The following is a 19,590-nucleotide window of genomic DNA, read 5'->3' on the forward strand; positions in this document are numbered from 1 at the left end:
GTGTGTTTGCGTGGGCGGAGTCACTTCAGTCCTGTCACTTCCTCTTCATGAAGAGGACGCACGGAGGAACCACACGGAGGAACCACACACGGAGTCACCCACCGCACCACGCGATTCTGGTAAGTAATCGGTGGGTGGCTTATTTGCGCTTATTTTTCATTTTTACCTAAAAAGGGGGGGCTGTCTTATTTGATGGCCCTGCCTTATCATCGGGGAAACACGGTAGCTCCAGATATAAAGAAATATTTTACAAAACCAAAGTACAGTCAGTAAATTCAAAGTTTTAAAGAAAAACATATGGCCTATAAATTATACAGCATAACATTAAATATATTAATCACATCATTTTTTACATTTTGGTTTTCTTTGCACAGTGGCAAAATTAAACCTTTAAAAGCTTCTAGTGAATCCTGCTTTTAGCACATCCTGTTCTTACGTGACAACTCTTCTTCCTCATCCTGTAATTTGTATGCTGTCACTATGTCATATGGAAGGATGCACCCCTATCTTCCCTTTAAATGTGCATAATAATCTCTGCAATTAAACAACTAATTAGCAGATTAAGTAGCTAATCCATCCAATGCTCAGTACAGAATTGCAGTAACTGTGCAATCTGCCAAGTCCTTGTTACATTTCACCAAATCAATCATCACTGGGATGCTGGGGGTAAATTCTTTCATACACATTGATGGACAGTAGTTAATTCATTCCGATAACAGGGGAAAACATTAGATAACTCCACCTAACACACCCCTAAGTCTCACAGAAAAGAACCACAAATAAAAGGTAAGAAAGGTTTGGGTCATCTTAATAAATGACTGTGACTAATGCTAAACTTTGTGAATTTACACATCAAGCCCCCACATTGAATGGATGTTGCAGCAAATAACTAAAGCAAAAACTAAAATAATTTACCAGTATGACCATGGGCAATTCTGCAGGCTTGGCGAAAACGAAAACCATGAGGGCTAAGGTGGTAAATGAGGTTGCTGTAATAAGGAAATGTTCGAATTCGTTGTTGTGTCAGTCTGGCGAGGTCATACACAGCACCAATGTAAGAATTATCCCTGTGATAAAAGATTGGGAAATAAAACAGTCAATTCCACACGGTACAGAAAGGCAACTGAAATTGTAACACTTTCTCTTTAAAAAAAATATGCACTACCAGCGTAAAAAAAAAAAAAAAGGGGTTACACACTCTAAATTGAACTGCCTGTAGCTCTTATTACAGTATGCATTTTTCAAGGGTAGGTTTACGTAATCTCACAATGTCACATTTATTTCCATCTAGAGTTGTTATTATTATTAATAATACACAGTATTTTTATAGTGCAACCCTATTTAATGTACAGCGCTGCATAGTATTTTTCACCAACACTTGATAATGGGAGATTAAGAGCACTGTGTAAAGTCTTCTCCAGCACATCCCAAAGATTCTCAATGGGATTCAGGTCTGGTCTGTGGTAGCCAATCCATGTGTTATGATGATGGCTAATGCTCCCTGAACCACTTTTTCACAGTTCTGATAGAAATCCAGTGCCATTGTCACTTTCTGTGAGCAGACCTAAGAGCCTGAATTAGATTTTCAGTCTTATCTCTGGAACATTTCCACAGGGGCAGTACAGTAAATTAGCATTGGTCAACCACGGACAGAAAAAGGGGTTACTAGTTGGATCACCAGGTAGAAAAGGAAAGTGAAAAAAGTAAAGAAGGGCATCCAATTAATATAGGAGGAGAATATGTATACAAAGACCATTTATCTAATAGGAAGAAGACACAAAACAAAAAAGAGACTGTATGTCCTCTATATAGGCATATTGGGCAAAAACCATGATATGGTGAGAACATCAATACAAAACATATGACAAGAGCAGAAGTAATATGGATCAGAAAACATACATTATACTTTACAGATAAAAAAAAATGTAATTTAGAAGAAAGCTGGTGCTGGTGACAAACTCACTTTTCAGTCTGGCAGTTGCTATTGTAGCTGAAGGCACACTTCATAATGCTGTCCAAGGTCATGAGACTGACATACTGGAAAAGCTCCACAGATTCATTCTTATTGCACAACGAATCCCAATTATCCTGCCAGGAAATATCAAGTAAAATAAAGCATCATGTGTCCTTATCAATGTCTTGATGACATCTGTTTAGATATTTCTCTGGTACCCACAAGCCCCAGAATCAACAAGCCTGCAGTGCTCTACAATGTATTTCATATGGAACTGTGTTTTATATTATTGGAATGTATCTAAATGGATTCAAATGAATATAAGTATGTATTTGCATAAATATTTGAGAAGAGTTATCTTATTATTCTAAGTCTCATTGTTCCAGATTAAGTATGTTTCGCAAAACGCGTAGAACATGCTAATTACATCAAGAAGTGAGAATTACACAGAGAACAGAGTTGTTTTAGACATTTTTTGGATTGTTAGGTAAATTGCATTTTATGATCTTTTACAAGTTGTCAATATGGTCACTCTTTAAGAATGCCTAAAAAGTCAGAGGAAACTTTTGTGGTTTCCTCATTTCCTTTTTTATTTGTAGAATAAAATAGGGATGTGGCATATAAATAACTGATCAGGAAGTGGAACTGCCTTAATTCTCTTGTTAGTGCCTGGAGACCTTACTATTTGTCAACAGGGATGCAAGTCACAGCCAAAGGCTCATCATAAACCCTCACATGAGGTGTAAGTGGTAGATCCTGTGTTAGCGATGACATGCTAGGTCAGCAATTGCACTAGAAAATGCAGACCCTTCGTAAGTACCCTATTAAGTCGGAAAATAGAACAGCCATACAAAATAAATTCCCAAATCATACATCAAAATATTTTTGGGGATATAATAGTTATTTTGTCCTGCTAAGCTATACTGGGAGTTTATCTCATGGACAGAATACACAGCCACTATTGAACATATACATTGCTATGTACATACCAACATAACATTTGTAGATTCTGATATAAGTTTGACGTACGGCTTCAGAACATCATAATGGAAGCCAGGAGTAATGAGGCGGCGATGCTGAAACCAAGTGTTCCCCGAAAGAATCAGCAATCCCTTGCCTGCACAGAAAGAATGATACTCAAACTGGGAATTATTTTTATAAACTAGTAAATAGTAGTAGTAAACTAGTAAATAAAAAGTTTAAGCACTGGATGATTGAATAATAAACACTGAACATTATTGGTTACTGAGCACTTGATTTTAATTAATTAATTTATTAAGCATCAACCAGGCATGTCCAAAGTCCGGCCCGGGAGCCAGTTGCAGCCCATGTTTAGATTTCCACAGGCCCGCAGCCTCTGTCATCACAGGGATTCCCCTAAGTCATTATAGAGGGCGTGTGCTGTGCGGAACCCGCACAAACCACACCTACTCTGATTCCAAGAACGTGCTCTACACGGAGCCCGCACTGACACCGGACTCCGTGCACAGGGAATCCCTCACGTCATCCTGGTGGGAGTGTGCTGTGCATGACCCGAGCAAACCATGCCCACACTAACCCTGGTTAGTGGTCGGCCCCCACACATTTTCACCTCACCAAATCTGGCCCTCTTTGCAGAAAGTTTGGACACTGGCATAAACCATTATTAGACAGCACTGGATATAAGGCACTGAATATTATTTGATATTCAGGGCTGAATTGAATTTTAACTGTTGGATATCACTGGACATTAGCCACAGAATATTAGACATTAAGAGACCCATTTATAAAGCAGTGAATCTGACATTTACTAAAACATTAACTAGTAGAGAATATTTCAGGTCTGTGTTTAAATGGCAGCAATTGTTTCCCCTCCAGGGACTGTTTCAGTTAATATCAGACTCTCCTTTATAAATAGATCCCCTAAGCTTTGGGCTTTACTGGATATGAAGTACTGGATATTATTAGCTATTATAGAATATTAAGCACTGGCTATCTAGTAGTAGTTATTCCATAATTTGTGCTTCATGAGCATAGGAAAATACCCCAGCACTTCTAACCACAGGACACAAACACCTTAATCCAATCACCATGGAATATGACACTGCAGATGTTTATTGTCCAAGACAAGCAGGTGGGAGGGTGAATTCCACAATATTCAACAGTGTTCCTACATATTAAAAAGTCACATTCTTACCAGGACAATGAGGTGCATGGTTTGGACAGAGAGGACAATGGGTTTGCAAAGACTGTGAAGAAGACCATCAATGCCAAATTAAAACAACCACCTATAAATAAGTGAGGGGAGGCTCTGACACCATCTGTCTCCCTTTTATAATGCTTTTTTACCTTCACTAGCCAGCATTTAGACAACAATGTACACTTTCTGACGTGTAATTTAAAGTTTGAACACCTATGTAGACTTCCTGACACCAAGGATTGGCTAATGTTTAGAAAAATGGGTGGTTATTAAGCAGCGGATATTACTGAATGTTAAGCAGCGGATATTACTGAATGTTAGGCAGCGGATATTGCTGAATGTTAGGCAGCGGATATTGCTGAATGCAGAGGATATTACTGAATATTAAGCAGAGGATATTACTGAATATTAGGCAGAGGATATTACTGAATATTAAGCAGTGGCATTTTTAGGTATTAAGGATTCTACATTGATAGGCAGTGAAAATTATTGGACATTAAATGATGGATTTTAACATTGGACAGTAAACACTGAATATTTTTGGATAGTATGTATTTGATATTATTGGATAATAAGCACCAAGTATTTGGATATATTGAGCACTGAATATTAGGCTATTGTATGTAAACCATGATATATAGTGTGCCTGGTGTCTATGGCGGAGTTGACATCAACACTATCAGTGCCTACTAGAATGTATACTTTTCTTACACTACTTTGTATTGCTATGGAGGAGGAACCAGGCATTGCAGATTGACTGTATATGTTTTATAGTTTCTGCTGTGCATTAAACTCAATGAGATCTCCCTCAGTACAATCATAACAGTGAATATATCCTACCGATCCATGGAATCAGGAAACTGTATCCAGTTGAAGCTTTTGGATCTGCAATGAAATGAAACATATTTTTTTTCTTTCGAAAACGTTTTACCACAACATTCATAAAACAAGATATGGATAAATGTAATGTTCCGACCTTGGGGGGTAACAACATGCATGCTTCATATTGTCTAGGGGGAATACATTTGGGGGAGTCAGAAATGGAAAAGGATCTGGGGGTTCTGGTAGATCATAGACTTATACTTTCTTGTAATAAAAGAGGAATAGACTGCAGAGATGGAGACATAATCCTGTACAAAGCATTGGTCACACCACATCTGGAATATGCAGTCCAGTTTTAGTCACCAGTTCACAAAAAGGACATTGTGGGATTGCAGAGAGTGCAGAGAAGGACAACTAAACTAATAAAAGGAATGGAGGAGCTCCGCTATGAGGAGAGATCAGCTGAACTGAATCTATTCTCCCTTGAGTAGAGACGTATAAGGGGGGATATGATCACCCTGTATAAATATATAAACGTTCCATATAGAGAACTCTCTTCCCCATTATTCACTGTAATATCATTACAAAGCACAAGGGGGCGCTCTTTGTGTCTGAAGGAAAAGTTTAAGCTCCGGATAAGGAAGGGATTCTTCCCTGTAAGGTGTGTGAGAATGTGGAATCGGCTCCCTCAGGAAGTAGTTTCAGCAACTACTATAGATTGCTTTAAGAAAAAGCTGGATGATTTCTAGAAGCACAGAATATAACTGGGGATTAAGGATTTAAAGTAAAGATAACAGAGACTGCTGATCCAGGGAACATCCTATTGCCTCACAGAATCAGAAAGGAATTTTTTTCCCCTGATGGAGCAAATTTGATGGACTTATGTCTTTTTTAAGACTACTATGTAACTGTGTAACTATGTAACAATCTTCCAATCTGATCAACAATGATCGAAAGGATTTCAAACTCTCTGGGGTCTGTTTATGAATGTATTGACCCAAGAAATAGAGGTTGGAAACAGAATTAGAATGTATCAGTCTTGGGTGAAAACATTGATAAATTGGCTCCTACTTAGTGACATGTATGTGTTATCAATGTTCATATCAGATTTTCTAGGCTCTCTTCCTACCAGATCGCCCAAACACAGCTTTAGCGTATTCCGGGTGGGTGATGATCAGAGCGCTCACAAATTTTCCAATCCATATAGGGAAAGCGTTGGGATAGTTTTCAGCAAAAACAATCATCTTATCCAGGTCCTTCCCATCACGACGGAACTGTAAAATAAATAAATACACTGCAGTAAACATTCCAAAGTTTTCCTGTAAGACGCTGTGTGTAGGGCACCACCTTTTATTTGCTTTTTATTGGGCTAACCACATATGTTACACTCTCTTTGTACACAGATAATACACAGATAATGATGAACATGAAGGATGATGATATCAGAGCTACAGTTACTTGGAGGATGCCAATAATGATGAACACAATGAAAGATGTTGGACCTATCTGTGGCCAAGACGGTTATGGTCTCTAGGCAGCCTTAAGATTTGGCAACTTTTCAACCAATACACAAAGTGATGTCGTCATGAATGTATTGGCTTCTCATGATTTGCTGTCGGTATTTATAAAGTAATTGTAATGTGCAGGGAACTTGCGAATGGTGTCAGCATCCAACCAGAATCTTCCCCAGCATGCCATGGTTATGGGAGACACAAGCAGATATCGTGGGTTCATCTACGATTTTTTTACATCACTGCCTGGAGAAAGGAATTCTGCAAAATCACGAAATGTTGGTGTGCGACTCCCAAAGGAGCTCTAGAGGCAATAAACACAATCAAATGCAAGAATATCGGTCACACCCCAAAACAGGGAGCCAAGAAATTAAATCATACCCCAATACAGGGAGCCAAGTGTATCATCACAACCCAATACAGGGAGCCAAGGGTATCGTCACACCCCAATACAGGGAGCCAAGGGTATCGTCACACCCCAATACAGGGAGCCAAGGGTATCGCAATACAGGGAGCCAGGAATATCAATCATACCCCAATACAGGGAGCCAGGAATATCAATCATACCCCAATACAGGGAGCCAGGAATATCAATCATCACACCCTGGCTTTTTCTAGAAATAGTTTATTTGCTACTTCTTGGCCTGGATTGTTCATCTCTCTCTTCTCTAGCTGGCTGATCCCAGACCCCACATTTTTGCCTGAAGCAGCCCACCCCCTTCGTCCTCCTTCCCCTCATCCAGGTACATCCTGGGTACTAAGTACACCTATATGAACCAATACAATCTCTCTCTGCCTAGCACACATAACTCCCTCCCCCGCGTTACATTCTCACCTGATTGACATGACCATATAGCCAATGACTGGGCGGCCCCGGGAAGTCCCGCAGTGCTGATTGCAGCTTCTTCCACCTGTAGTACAGGGAAATCGCTTTGAGCAGCAGCAATCCGGCACACAGCAGTCCTGCGTATTGTAATACAAGACAGACATTCACTGACAGCCAGGAATCGTGCAGACCCTCCCATAGCCCGGACACCATGATGGCTTACGGTGCAGCTCACAACACTTCCCTGACTTCTCCCTTTTATTAAATGTTCACAGAGCAATGCCAAGCCTCAGCCAATCAGCTACGTGGGCGTATCCATGCACCTTGTACTAGGCTGCAATACTGCCATGCAGCGCCACCTGAAGGAGAGAACAGCAACTTCTCCCAGAAATGTGGGAAACCCACCTGACCGCATGGAAAGTGTCTATTACCAGGTGCAGGTATCCCCTCACCCTCAATACAGGTAAAAAAGAGTATATTACCTCACCGATTCAAGTGCATATAGTTTACATTACTCGCTGATAAAGGTGTAAAAATAGGACAAGTGAATATAGTATATACTACCCCCCCAATGCAAGTTTACATAGCTCATATCTCCTGCCCAGATACAGGTATATATAAAATATATCACCATCACCTCCAGGTACACAGGTACATATTATATATATCACCTGTCCTGATACAGGCGCATATGTTACACTACCTCCCGAGGTGAACAATACATCACTTCTCTAACTATAATCCTATATATACAGTTAGGTCCATAAATATTTGGACAGAGACAACTTTCTTTTCTAATTTTGGTTCTGTACATTACCACAATCAATTATAAATAAAACAACTCAGATGCAGTTGATCTGCAGACTTTGAGCTTTAATTCAGTGGGTTTGAACAAAAAGATTGCATAAAATGTGAGGAACTAAATCCTTTTTACACAATCACTTCATTTCAGGGTCTTCGTGATAACCTGGGCTAAAGTGACAAATATTTTAGCGTTTTTAATCCTCCGGACATCTCTTTGAATTGGGGAAGCTCCTCTGACAGTGCAGACCATGACAAAACATAAGAAGGGGAAAGCAATGTCTTAAAAAAAAGCTCTCTTACTTTTTCTGGCCCCAGCACTCCCGTGCCTCTCAAGATGGCGCCGCAACGCCACAGTGGGCATCATCATCTGTACATAAGGCACAAGAGTCTCCTCCGCTTATGAGTCCTGCACAAACGGGCAGTATTCCGATCAGTCTGGATGACTCACCACATCACCGGGTATCTCCCTCAGCATCTCTCTCCTCAGCACAGCAAGAGGTATGTGGGGCTCTGGATCCTGCTGTAGGCAAAATCGGGGATGCCACTCTGCAGATAGGCCTTGTAGGGGGAATAGAGTTGGAGCACTATCAAGCAGGAGAGTCCTCATTATCTACACCGACTCTGAAGGAGATGTTATTGTCACTCAGACACTCCATTCAACAAGATTTAAATTCTATGTTGTGCAAGTTTAACTGCACACTTGATGGATTTAGGAAACAAATCCACCATATGGAATCTAAGTTGGATGAATTATCTCAGGCCCACAACGATTTAGTTGATGCACATCATGGCCATGATGATGAGATAATTTAGCTTGGATCAAGTGGCGGACCTAGAGGACAGGTCTAGATGGAATGATATCAAAGTGAGGGGAATACCGGAAACAGTCGCACAGTGGGGAATTGATGTCTTATGTTAAATCCATGTGCCAAGTATTGGTTCCGTTGGCGACAGAGTTGGATCTTACAATTGATGGGGCTCACAGAATCCCCAAGCCTGCCTTTCTATCTGGGGATGTACCCAGAGATGTTCTGGTTCGCTTGTATTTTTTTCATGTCAAAGAAAAAGTACTGGCTGTGGCACAGAAGGTGGCTACCCTACCGCAGCAATATCGCGATTTACAACTTTTTGCAGATTAGTCACCATGCCGTGGGGTTTCAAGAATTGAGAATTGGCCTTGATTTTCATTTTGGATATTCCACTGCAAGATGACACGTTTTGTGTCCCTAAATGTGAGAGGGTTGAATAGCCCTAAAAGCCCTTTAAAAGAGTGTTACTGCAAATGGAGATTCATCGTTTAAAGGGAGATGTACTTTTTGTCCAGGAAACTCATCTTCATAGTACTTTAGCGCCCAAATGGAACATAAAGCCATTTTCTAATGTTTACCTGGCAAGCTGGCCTAAAAAGAAATGCGGAGTTCTGATAGCAATCAAGGACTCCTTAAATTTTCAACATCTGGGCTACATTGCAGGTGTGAAGGAGCGATATGGTATTCTGATTTGTAAATTGAATTCTGAGCTCTTCACCTTAGTTAATATATATGCACCAAACTAAAATTAACATGTGTTTCTCAGGAATTTATTTTAAAAAGTTAACAGAGTTAAGTAAGGAGCGTTAATAATCGGAAATTACTTTAATATGACCCCATATTATCCTATGGACTCTAATTCTAGCACTAAGAGGAAACATAGAGACTTGCGCAGACTGAATTTGAACTCCATGACGTGTGGAGATGCCAGCATGGACCTGAGAGGGACTTTTCCTATTTTTCTTCTACTCATCTCTCCCACTCGCATATTGACTTTTTTTGGCGGACTTTTGGTCTCTTACACATTTTAGTTCATCGGCTATTGGGAACATAACACGGTCGGACCATGCACCAGTGTCGGTTACATGGGGAAAACAACCATTGAGACCAGATTGTGGAGGCTGAATACTTACGTCATGGACCACCCGAAGTACCAAAGGACTTTTGCACATGATTTGAAGGTATATTTTTCTGTAAATGATACAGTGGACATTGATCCATTTAGTCTATGGAACGCCCATAAGGCATACATGAGGGGAGTATTCATTAGTTATTGTGCCTATGAAAAGAAATGCAAGACACGCCAGATTAATGATTTATTGAAATTTATAGAGGGGCAGGAGGAGTTTAATAAGAAATCTCCCTCCCCCCAAGTATCAGCACTTTTGGCGAAAGCCAGACTGCAACTTCGGTCATTGCTGGTGTACAAATATGAATCCTATGTTAAGAAACTGAAGGCTACTTATTATTCTCTGGGGAATAAACAGGGGGCACTTTCGGCTAGGAAAAAAAGATTCACAGAACCAAATCCCATATTTTTTCGGTGATTGACCCTGTTAGCAAAAAGAGTTTGTTTAGTCCCCAAGGGATTGCGAAGGCCTTTTGTAACTACTACAAAGGCTTATACAATTTACATGATGATACCAGTACGTATCAACCAAACAATATCTCTATCACTAATTTCTTAACCACCTTAAGCGTTACACTGAGGTCTAGATTTCTGTACCAAAAGTGATCCACTGTTTTTCATGAAATTTTTTTTAAAATTGTAGACCTGTAACTTACAGAAATATGTCCGAACAGGGGTTCTAGTAGATAATATGAATATAAAAAAGAGATCGGCGGACGATGACCGATGGAGGACGACGCTGGATGAGCACAGGGGGACCAGGTAAGTGAAAAATCTCGGGCTTAACCATCCTTGCAATTTTTTTTTGCCCGAGCGAAGGTCGGGCTTAACTGCAAGGAGGTTAAATGCCATTTCACTTCCCACAGTAACGGCGGATCAGCTGCAATTTCTATCTCAGCCCTTTATGGCCTCTGAAATTGAAACTGTCATCAAAACATTACAGAATCATAATTCCGCGGGGTGTGACGGATTTCCAAATGAGTAATATAAAAAATCTAGCACCAAGCTTTCTCCTTAAAGCGGCCGTGTTATTGAACTTTCTAAAAGAAATGCTCCAAGCTGTGATTATCACATTACCTAAGGAAGGCAAAGATACTACTCTCACCACCCAGTATAGACCTATCTGTCTGCTAAATTCAGATGTAAAAATCTTCACACTTAGATTGGCCTCAGTTATCCCATGTATACTTCAACTGGATCAGGTGGGTTTTGTTAAAAATAGACAAGCTACTGATGGCACTAGGAGATTATTAACATCATACGGTATGCCGAACTACGGAAATGTCCTTCTCTGTTGTTCTCTTTAGACGCAGAGAAGGCGTTTGATAGAGTACACTGGGGATATTTATCAGCTGTTTTAGACAAATTTGGTTTTGTTGGGTGGATCACATCGGCTATTTTATTCTTGTATTCTGTACCCAGTGCAAGGGTGTTCACTTCAGGAGCCCTCTTCTTCAGGAGCCCTCTTCTCTTCTCTTGATTTAACCAATGGGACACGTCAGGGATGCCCATTGTCCCCGATTATCTTCACTTTATTGGTGGAACCCCTTGCTGAGCGAATACGTTCAGATTCTGGAGTTAGGAGCTTGTTTATCGCAGGGAGAGAACATAAGATCAGTTTATTTGCTGACGACATCATGTTGGTTTTAGCAGATCCTCCAACCTCTCTGAGGACAGTTTTAGATATCCTTTTGCAGTATAGCAGTGCATCCTACTATAAATTGAGTACGACTAAATCCCATATATTGCCACTCAATGGTATGCAGGATTTGTTGGCTAAACTGCGTTCTGAATATCGTTTCTCATGAGAAACTGAATCTATCTCTTTTTTGGGAATAAAATTGACAGCGTATTCCCACAATTTATATGATTCAAATTTTAAAAAATCTTTGTCCTCTCTGGCATCAAGAAACAGGAGTTTTCCATGGCAGGTAGAATATTCGCATTTAGGATGTTTTTGTTGCCTAAATTTTTGTACTTGTTTCGGACAGTAGTTATTCCTGTTCCTAATGTATTTCTTTATATGTATGGAATAACAAACGACCGCGATGTAATCGCTTGATTTTGACTAAATTTAGGAAGATGGGGCGAGTGGGTTTTCCCAGTATTTTAGATTATTATGCTGCCTCCGATATGGCACAGGTGGTGCACTGGTGGAATCATGATATCACTAAAATATGGGTTGAGATGGAGCTTCTATTTTTTAATTGCCCTAGCTTCCAGTGGTTGTTATTTGCCATGAAAATGGGACAGCGGGCCCCCAGTAATGCATACCCGTCTATTTAGGTGACACTTCAGATTTAGGACTGTTATTTACTTTCTGCCATTCCACAACACTGTATCTCCGACTCCTGATTTGCGGATATTGGATCATTTATTCCGAATCTTGGATTCAACTGGGTATCACCAAAATTAAGGATTTTTTTTTCAGAGGGTTAAATCATTTTAATCTTTGCAAAAGATCTATGATCTATCTAAAGAATTTTTTCACATATATGCGAATTATGCACTGTTTATCACAAATTATTATGTATGCTAGGCTTTTATGGAAAGCTCCATTTATGGGTATTTTACCAATCCTCATATGCGGCAAAAGGGAATAACTACGTTTTATTCACTTTACAGCTCCAATTTGGAATTTCAAAAAACCAAACCAATGCATAAATGGGAAATTGATCTTAAATTACAATTATCAAATTCCGAGTGATTAAACTCCTTGATGGTTACGTATTGTTATTCTAGATGCGCAGATCATTGGGATTTGTTTCAGAGGGTTCTCAACCATTGGTATTTGACTCCGGTACAGATGGCACATTTCTCAAATTCAGGTACTATTGTATGTTGGAGGGAGTGTGGAGATCTTGGCACTTTGCTACATATTATGTGGCAATGTAAATCTCTCCGGTAATTGTGAAATCAGATTTTTGTGCTGATTTCTGAATTGGCGGAATGTTCCATAAAGGCTAATCCGATTATGGCTATACTACACACAAATGGATAAGGTACCGTTGAAAGCAAGACCAGTGGTGATACAAGTTCTTTTAAGTGCTAAGTTGGCTATTGTACAAAAATGGAAAAATATAGAAGTACCCAAACTAACTGAGGTGATTACCGATATAAATGTACAATGTTAATTTGAAATAATTTTTGCATTAGCACAAAGGAGATATGCTGCTTTTTTAAGGCTTGGGAGGTTTGGTTTGCCCACTTTAAATGTGTTAGTGATACCCACCCTTGAAAAAGTTGATGCAGGAATCTTAATATACGAGTTATTTCAATCGTAAAAGTGTTAACGTTTTGTGTTTCTGTTTATTTTAATTTTTGGACCTTGGCAAAAGGTTGTTCTTTATGTTCTTTCTATTTATCTTTCTTTTGTTCTTTGGATATTTTTCTATCTACTATTTTCTCTCATTCCTTATATTTCTTGCTTCCATTGTATAAAAGTGGTTACTGAAGTTTTGTTTACTCAGTATGTTTGTATGATTATGTATCCTTAATAAAGAAATTTTGAAAAGAAATATTGAAAAAAAAGGAGGAAACCCGGCATCTGGTGATGTCTATGGGTTCAAGACTACAGGCTGTCATTGCCAGCAAAGTGTTTTCATCCAAGTATTAGAAATGAACATTTTATTTTCAGCTTTTTAATTTGTCCAATTACTTTTGAGCCCCTGAAATGAAGTGATTGTGTAATAAAGGATTTAGTTCCTCACATTTTTATGCAACCTTTATGTTTAACCCTGAACTAAAAGTCTGCAGGTCAACTGCATCTGAGTTGTTTTATTTAAAATGAATTGTGGTAATGTACAGAACCAAAATGAGAAAAAACTTGTCTCTGTCCAAATAGTTATGGACCTAACTGTATATTATATCTAATTATTCTCTAATACAGGCGTATATATTACATTAGTCCCCGAGGTGACAATCTATTAGGGTATAAGGAGGATACAGAAGGTTGAAGAGCTTACAATCTACTGGGATATAAGGTGGATTCAGAAGGTAGAAGAGCTTACAATCTATTAGGGTATAAGGGGAATACAGAAGGTAGAAGAGCTTACAATCTATTAGGGTATAAGGGGGATACAGAAGGAGACGAGGTTACAATCTATTAGGGTATAAGGGGGATACAGAAGGTAGAAGAGCTTACAATCTTTTAGGATATAAGGGAGGATACAGAATGTAACCTTTTCCCTGAAAATACACAACTAAAGGAAAATATCTTTGATGCAAAATGTTGCATGTGTTTTTGTCTTTATTATTGAAATATGTGAAGAGGGTACACATATGGTAGGTGGGTTAGGATGATGGAAAACCTTTGCCTTTCCTGGGTACCTGTTCAGCCTTAACCCAGCTGTAGTTCTGTAGTTCAGCCTAGTTTCTGGTCTCTGAAATCTGTGCTGTACATTCCCCTGACCCCTGCTTTGTAAGCACTGTGTGTTGTACATACCCCTGACGCCTGTTCTGTATGCACTGTGTGCTGTACATTCCCCTGACCTTTAATCTATGTACACCGGAAATCTCTGTGTTGCATTCTCCAAACCCCTGCCCTTAGTGTTTCATATATTTCTGGACATACTGCCTGCTCTCATACCCCTACACTTCTCTTCTGCATTTAACAGTGCTGACACATACAGTATAAATTATACCAGTTTAGTTTATTCCATAATCCACAATACTTTAGCAATACTTGAGTTTCATTGTGTATTTATAGTCCCAACTTTATATTTTTGAATGAAATGCAGAAATGTTAGAACAACAATGAGAGTCCCTGCTGGGGAGGTTCTCCCTCTTTATTTTTTCTCATTTCACTAGGATAGAAAGTAATTGAAAATCCAAAATGTTAAAGTTGTTACCAGTAGGGGAGGTAAAATTTTCCACTGAGACTAGTAAATACGATTTTGTGTCTTAGAGATACAAACGGGAAGTGAAGGAAAATCTCCCAAAGTATTAGTTACAGTATATTCTTTATTCCATTCCTAAATATTATATTTGCCTTTAAGGCACTAACCCATGTGGACTAACTGCTATGGATGTATGTCATCCAGGGGAAAGAATTGTATGATGTTCATTGATAGGTCCTGCTAAGACCCTTATAATGTTTTCTTCTTTCCTGGTTGGCACAGGTTATCAGTAAAATTCTACAATACAAACCCTCCTAACATCCCTGAGCAGCTCTGAAATGAGACATTTTTATTTGTTCTGCTTCCACGGGTTGGGGAGCAGCTTGGTACACAAAGTCCTGTGCTACCCGTGGACATTGTTAGGTCAATGCACATAAAAATAGGCTCCCTAAGTTTCAGCCAGTGGGAATAATCCTTTCTGCTTAAAAAAACAACCGTCAGAGCTGTGTTGTTAAAGTAAATGACAGGGAACTCCGACTTCACAATGTTCTGAATAATAGAAACAGACTTACATTTGTATGTACCTTACTGGGCAACACTGAGGAACTCTTACCCATCAGAAAAATATTTGTGTCATAATAAGAGGTCAAAACTGAAGCCTGAGATAGAAATAGTGAGTATGTATTTGCCCAGTGGGTCAGTCACAGTATCTGGGTCCATAAGCATTACTGGTTTACGTGGATTAGAGATGAAGAAACGTGCCATTAGATGGTTTGGGAGAACCAAAGGTGGGAAGCCAGCCCAGGATGTCATGCTCTATGATTAAACATTGTAATTGTGTCCGTGCCAGGCTCAAGCGCAAGTTCTAACCAATATAGTTTCTAGTAACAAAAGTTAGAGACATAGTTGCATCAGAATAACATTTACCTTCACAAAACCTCTGTACTAAAACCCCCACATTTCCACACCTATTATCTGATCAAATGAAGTAATAACCTATGCTTTGTATTTGTGGACTACAGCAAGCTACATTTTAGATTTGGCGGCTTGTATGCTTACCAGTGTCATGACAAATCAATACAGCTAATCATGACTTGACCACCACTTGTTCAGCCATCAGAAGGCAGATGGACAAAGACCACTTCATTGCTATGGCTTAATTTCATTTTGGGTCACCTGGAGTTATGAACCACTTTCTACTACAATATTTCACATCATCCAAGACTTCATTTATGTCACAGCAATGTGATTATAGGACTGTAGTTTTTAATAGATGCTCCCAATGAGACCTGAATGTAGCCATGTGCTCACAAAGCCAATCAATGTGTAAAATGTCTCAGTAATATTATTGAGTAAAGTGTCACAGTAATTTGTAAATAGAATAATTTTTATTTATTTTCATTTGCTATTTTATTAGTTTGACCAGCACTTGGTATGACTTACAAGATACACTTTTAAATCATTTTTTCAAGCACATGATTGGATAATTCATTAGAGCCTTATGTCATCCACTAGCTAAGTGGGATTTTCTTTGTCAGGGGATAATTCACATTACCATGTGAGAATGTATGATGAGTGGCACCTGGAGCCCCTAACCCTCCTCTCCGACCTCCACACACACAAAAATATTTGTTTGCTATCAAATGACAAGTTCTTGGTCCATAGGATCAAGGGTGTAAAAGTATGAAAGCTAAAGTGGTTAATGGATCTCTTGTCTTTTTAGTATACTCATAGTTCAAGGTTATTTGCTTTGGAATTCATGTGATATTAATTTTATTATTTGTTATTTCAACACTATTTACATTTCACATCCTTAGGTCTAAGATGGGGCAATATTATGCAGAAGAAAACAATTTTAAGAAGTGACATTAATGGATACTTTGAACTGATTCCATGTGCAAATTCTTTTGCAGGTCTGTTCAATAAACAAAAGTATAAGATTTGTTTACCAAGCAGACAGAAACAGTCTGCTTCTTTCCTTCCTAGTTTCATAAGGGGTCACAGAATGGTTTTCCATATAGATGCCTATAAATGTGCATTTACCTATTTCTGTATTTCTATTCTATGTGATGGCATTTTCTGGAGACCAAATGGGAGAGGGAATCAGTGGCAGAAAAATAAGTTTGTAACCCTCAGGATAACAATACTAAACTGAAAGAAAATGGGTTATATCACAGCATTTGCAGGGAAATAAATAAAACACCAAAACACTGCACTTTGTCTCTTATTTTTTATACTACCTAAGTAGTATAGTATCTCACCACATCAAATTCATAATCCATCCATCCAATCTCCTTAGGGAGTATGTAGGGTAAAACCTGTAATAACCTTTCTAAAGATTTTCCAGCTCACTGACCTACAATTCAAACACTAGCAAACTAAGAGGAGTCTTTTAAGGACAATGTAAACCAACCTTTATTCCTCACATGAATGACAACGCATGATATCTGGCCAGAGGTTTTATAATGCCTGGACACAGAGTAGAAGACCTGTGCTGCATGATTCTTGTTAATGTGTACTAATATATGTGTGCTATAAAAGGTACACCAAATCTCCAGCTCTGTGTGTCTCCTTCTAGGGACATTCTGTGATATAATATTATATAATCTTAGTCTTATATAAATCTTAGACATGAAGGATCTGGTGTTGTCTTTGGTATAGATATGTGTGATGTCATTGTGCCAAGATAAAAAAAAATCCTTCTAAAGCCCTTTGATAATTTGCCCAGGATGCCAAGAGCTGATCAATGCTAAAATGAGTCTCCAAGAAAGCTAAAACTATATTATAGGGTTTTCAGGTTAATTCTAGCAGCAGTTGGTGTTAAAAAGCATTAGGGTTACTTGCAAACAGATTCGCCAATGTGACCTGCATGAAAAAAGAGCCAGAAACAAACCTTTGCTGCTCTGATAGAACCTTAGAACAAGGCCAGATTGTGGTAAAAATATAAAGGCAAAGAGCTGTTTCTGGAAAAATCGGCTGTGGGCTGATGAAGCAGTTTGAGTTGTATAAAACACAGTAACAGCAGACATATTCAGTACAAGCTGAAGATAGCACTTCAGTAGATAGCAAATGTAAAGCCTAGCAATGGAAATGTTATCATTTGGGGTTGTATTATTGCAGGGTTATGTCTGTGGAAATCATTACAATGGGCCAGTTGGAGAGAATATTATAAAAGGTAACTAACATGTGTGCTCCTATTGACAGGTGGTTGTTACAATCATTCATAATACTTTCATAAAAACATAGCAGACTCACTTCACTTGCAGGTTTGTCCTTATCAAAGTAAGGGAAAGCACATTACAGGACATGATAATTTACACAATTTTACCCTTTAGAATTCAATAAGAATAACTAACACATTTTATTAGAATAAAATCTTCCTAGTTGAATGTCCAGCAATATAGAATGATCTATTCATGGCAGTTCAGTTTCAATACATTTCTGTTGTGGTCACCCTGGATTTTATTACAGATTCAGCATTTCAATTTTCTTTTTCGAACTGCTGGAAGAAAGGTGGGAAGACGGCGGGAAGGAGGGCAACCTGTGAGATATGCTTCAAGTAAAAAACTGTAGGCGGAGGTTGTAAAATGTGTTTTTATAGCAGACGGGTTAATTAGCACCAAATATACACTTAGTAGCATGCCAATGCCATAAAAATAGCTTTGTCCCAAGTCAGTTGTAATAGCCCTTTTCAATCTGACACTTTAATTACATTTAATCATAATACCCCTTACTAACAAAGTTTATAAGTAGGATGTCCACAGAAAAGTCCAACTGGGTTCCATAAAGTGCTGGCAGTTCCTGACAAGATCATGCCAGCTCTGTACACATAGCGCTAGAGGAGTCCTGCTTAATTTACCTTTAAATCATTGAGAGATTTTAGTAAAATATAGTAAACAAGTAGTTCTCTATAATCAGAGACACCTAGGGCTCCCTTTCGTGTTGCTTCTTTGACCAGTGACATTGGAATCTCCATTCCCTGAGCCTTCAAATGACCAATGACACTTGAGTCTCCAATCTCTAAGGTCCCCATTCTGTCAGACCTCTGTAACAATGATGTACATGAGATGTTACCCCAACCGACAAAATATTCAATGCCGCATCCCATAACAATTCATGATTTACAGGTATGGCCTACAAAAATATATAAAAAATATTTATTATACAAATATTAAAAAAATATAATCTTCATGATTAGATTAATGTAGTTCAACACACTTTATGATTCATCAGCAACACAATTCATGAGACCTATTTTATAATAAAATTTGAACAAAAATATTTTTAAATTCAAACAATAAATCATAATAACCAAACCAATAACAATAATTACTTACATCATAATACTGTAAACCCAAGAAATAATAAGATTGGCGGACTTCCTTCAATGAGGATGTTAAAAGGGTATGATAGAACAGCCCCAAAAAGTGGCTTGAGGTTTGACTAGGTACAACTTCATACAACCACCGATATATTTCAGTTCATTAGCAGTTTCAATATAACTAATGATGGACCTGTATTTGAAAAAAATATATATATTAGGTAATATGTGTTTAAAAAAATATATCTTATTGAATCAATTAATTCGCTACCAACCCAAATAGGTGAAATATCTCCCGCAATAAACATACAATTTGTGGTAGATATTTCACCTATTTGGGTTGGTAGCGAATTACTGGAAGGCGTGTTTAATTTATCTCATACCCACTGAGACACAT

At 38.6% G+C, this 19,590-nt stretch overlaps 1 protein-coding gene across 2 annotated transcripts in view; it reads right to left on the minus strand.

The window, feature by feature from the left end:
• Positions 1–7,555, minus strand: part of LOC140325417 (cytochrome P450 4B1-like) — a 17,353-nt gene extending 9,798 nt beyond the window's left edge. For both annotated transcript variants that reach the window (XM_072403240.1, XM_072403242.1), the window contains exons 1-6: positions 7,302–7,555; positions 6,085–6,229; positions 4,974–5,018; positions 2,944–3,071; positions 1,964–2,088; positions 916–1,067 (exon numbers count right to left, since the gene is read on the minus strand). In XM_072403240.1, the coding sequence (XP_072259341.1) occupies positions 916–1,067; positions 1,964–2,088; positions 2,944–3,071; positions 4,974–5,018; positions 6,085–6,229; positions 7,302–7,505 (799 nt within the window). In that variant the 5' untranslated portion in view covers positions 7,506–7,555. The remainder of the gene's footprint in view (positions 1–915; positions 1,068–1,963; positions 2,089–2,943; positions 3,072–4,973; positions 5,019–6,084; positions 6,230–7,301) is intronic.
• Between the last annotated feature and the right edge of the window lie 12,035 nt (positions 7,556–19,590).

Source organism: Pyxicephalus adspersus, chromosome 3 (assembly GCF_032062135.1).
Source record: "Pyxicephalus adspersus chromosome 3, UCB_Pads_2.0, whole genome shotgun sequence".
In the NCBI taxonomy this organism is placed as follows: domain Eukaryota; kingdom Metazoa; phylum Chordata; class Amphibia; order Anura; family Pyxicephalidae; genus Pyxicephalus; species Pyxicephalus adspersus.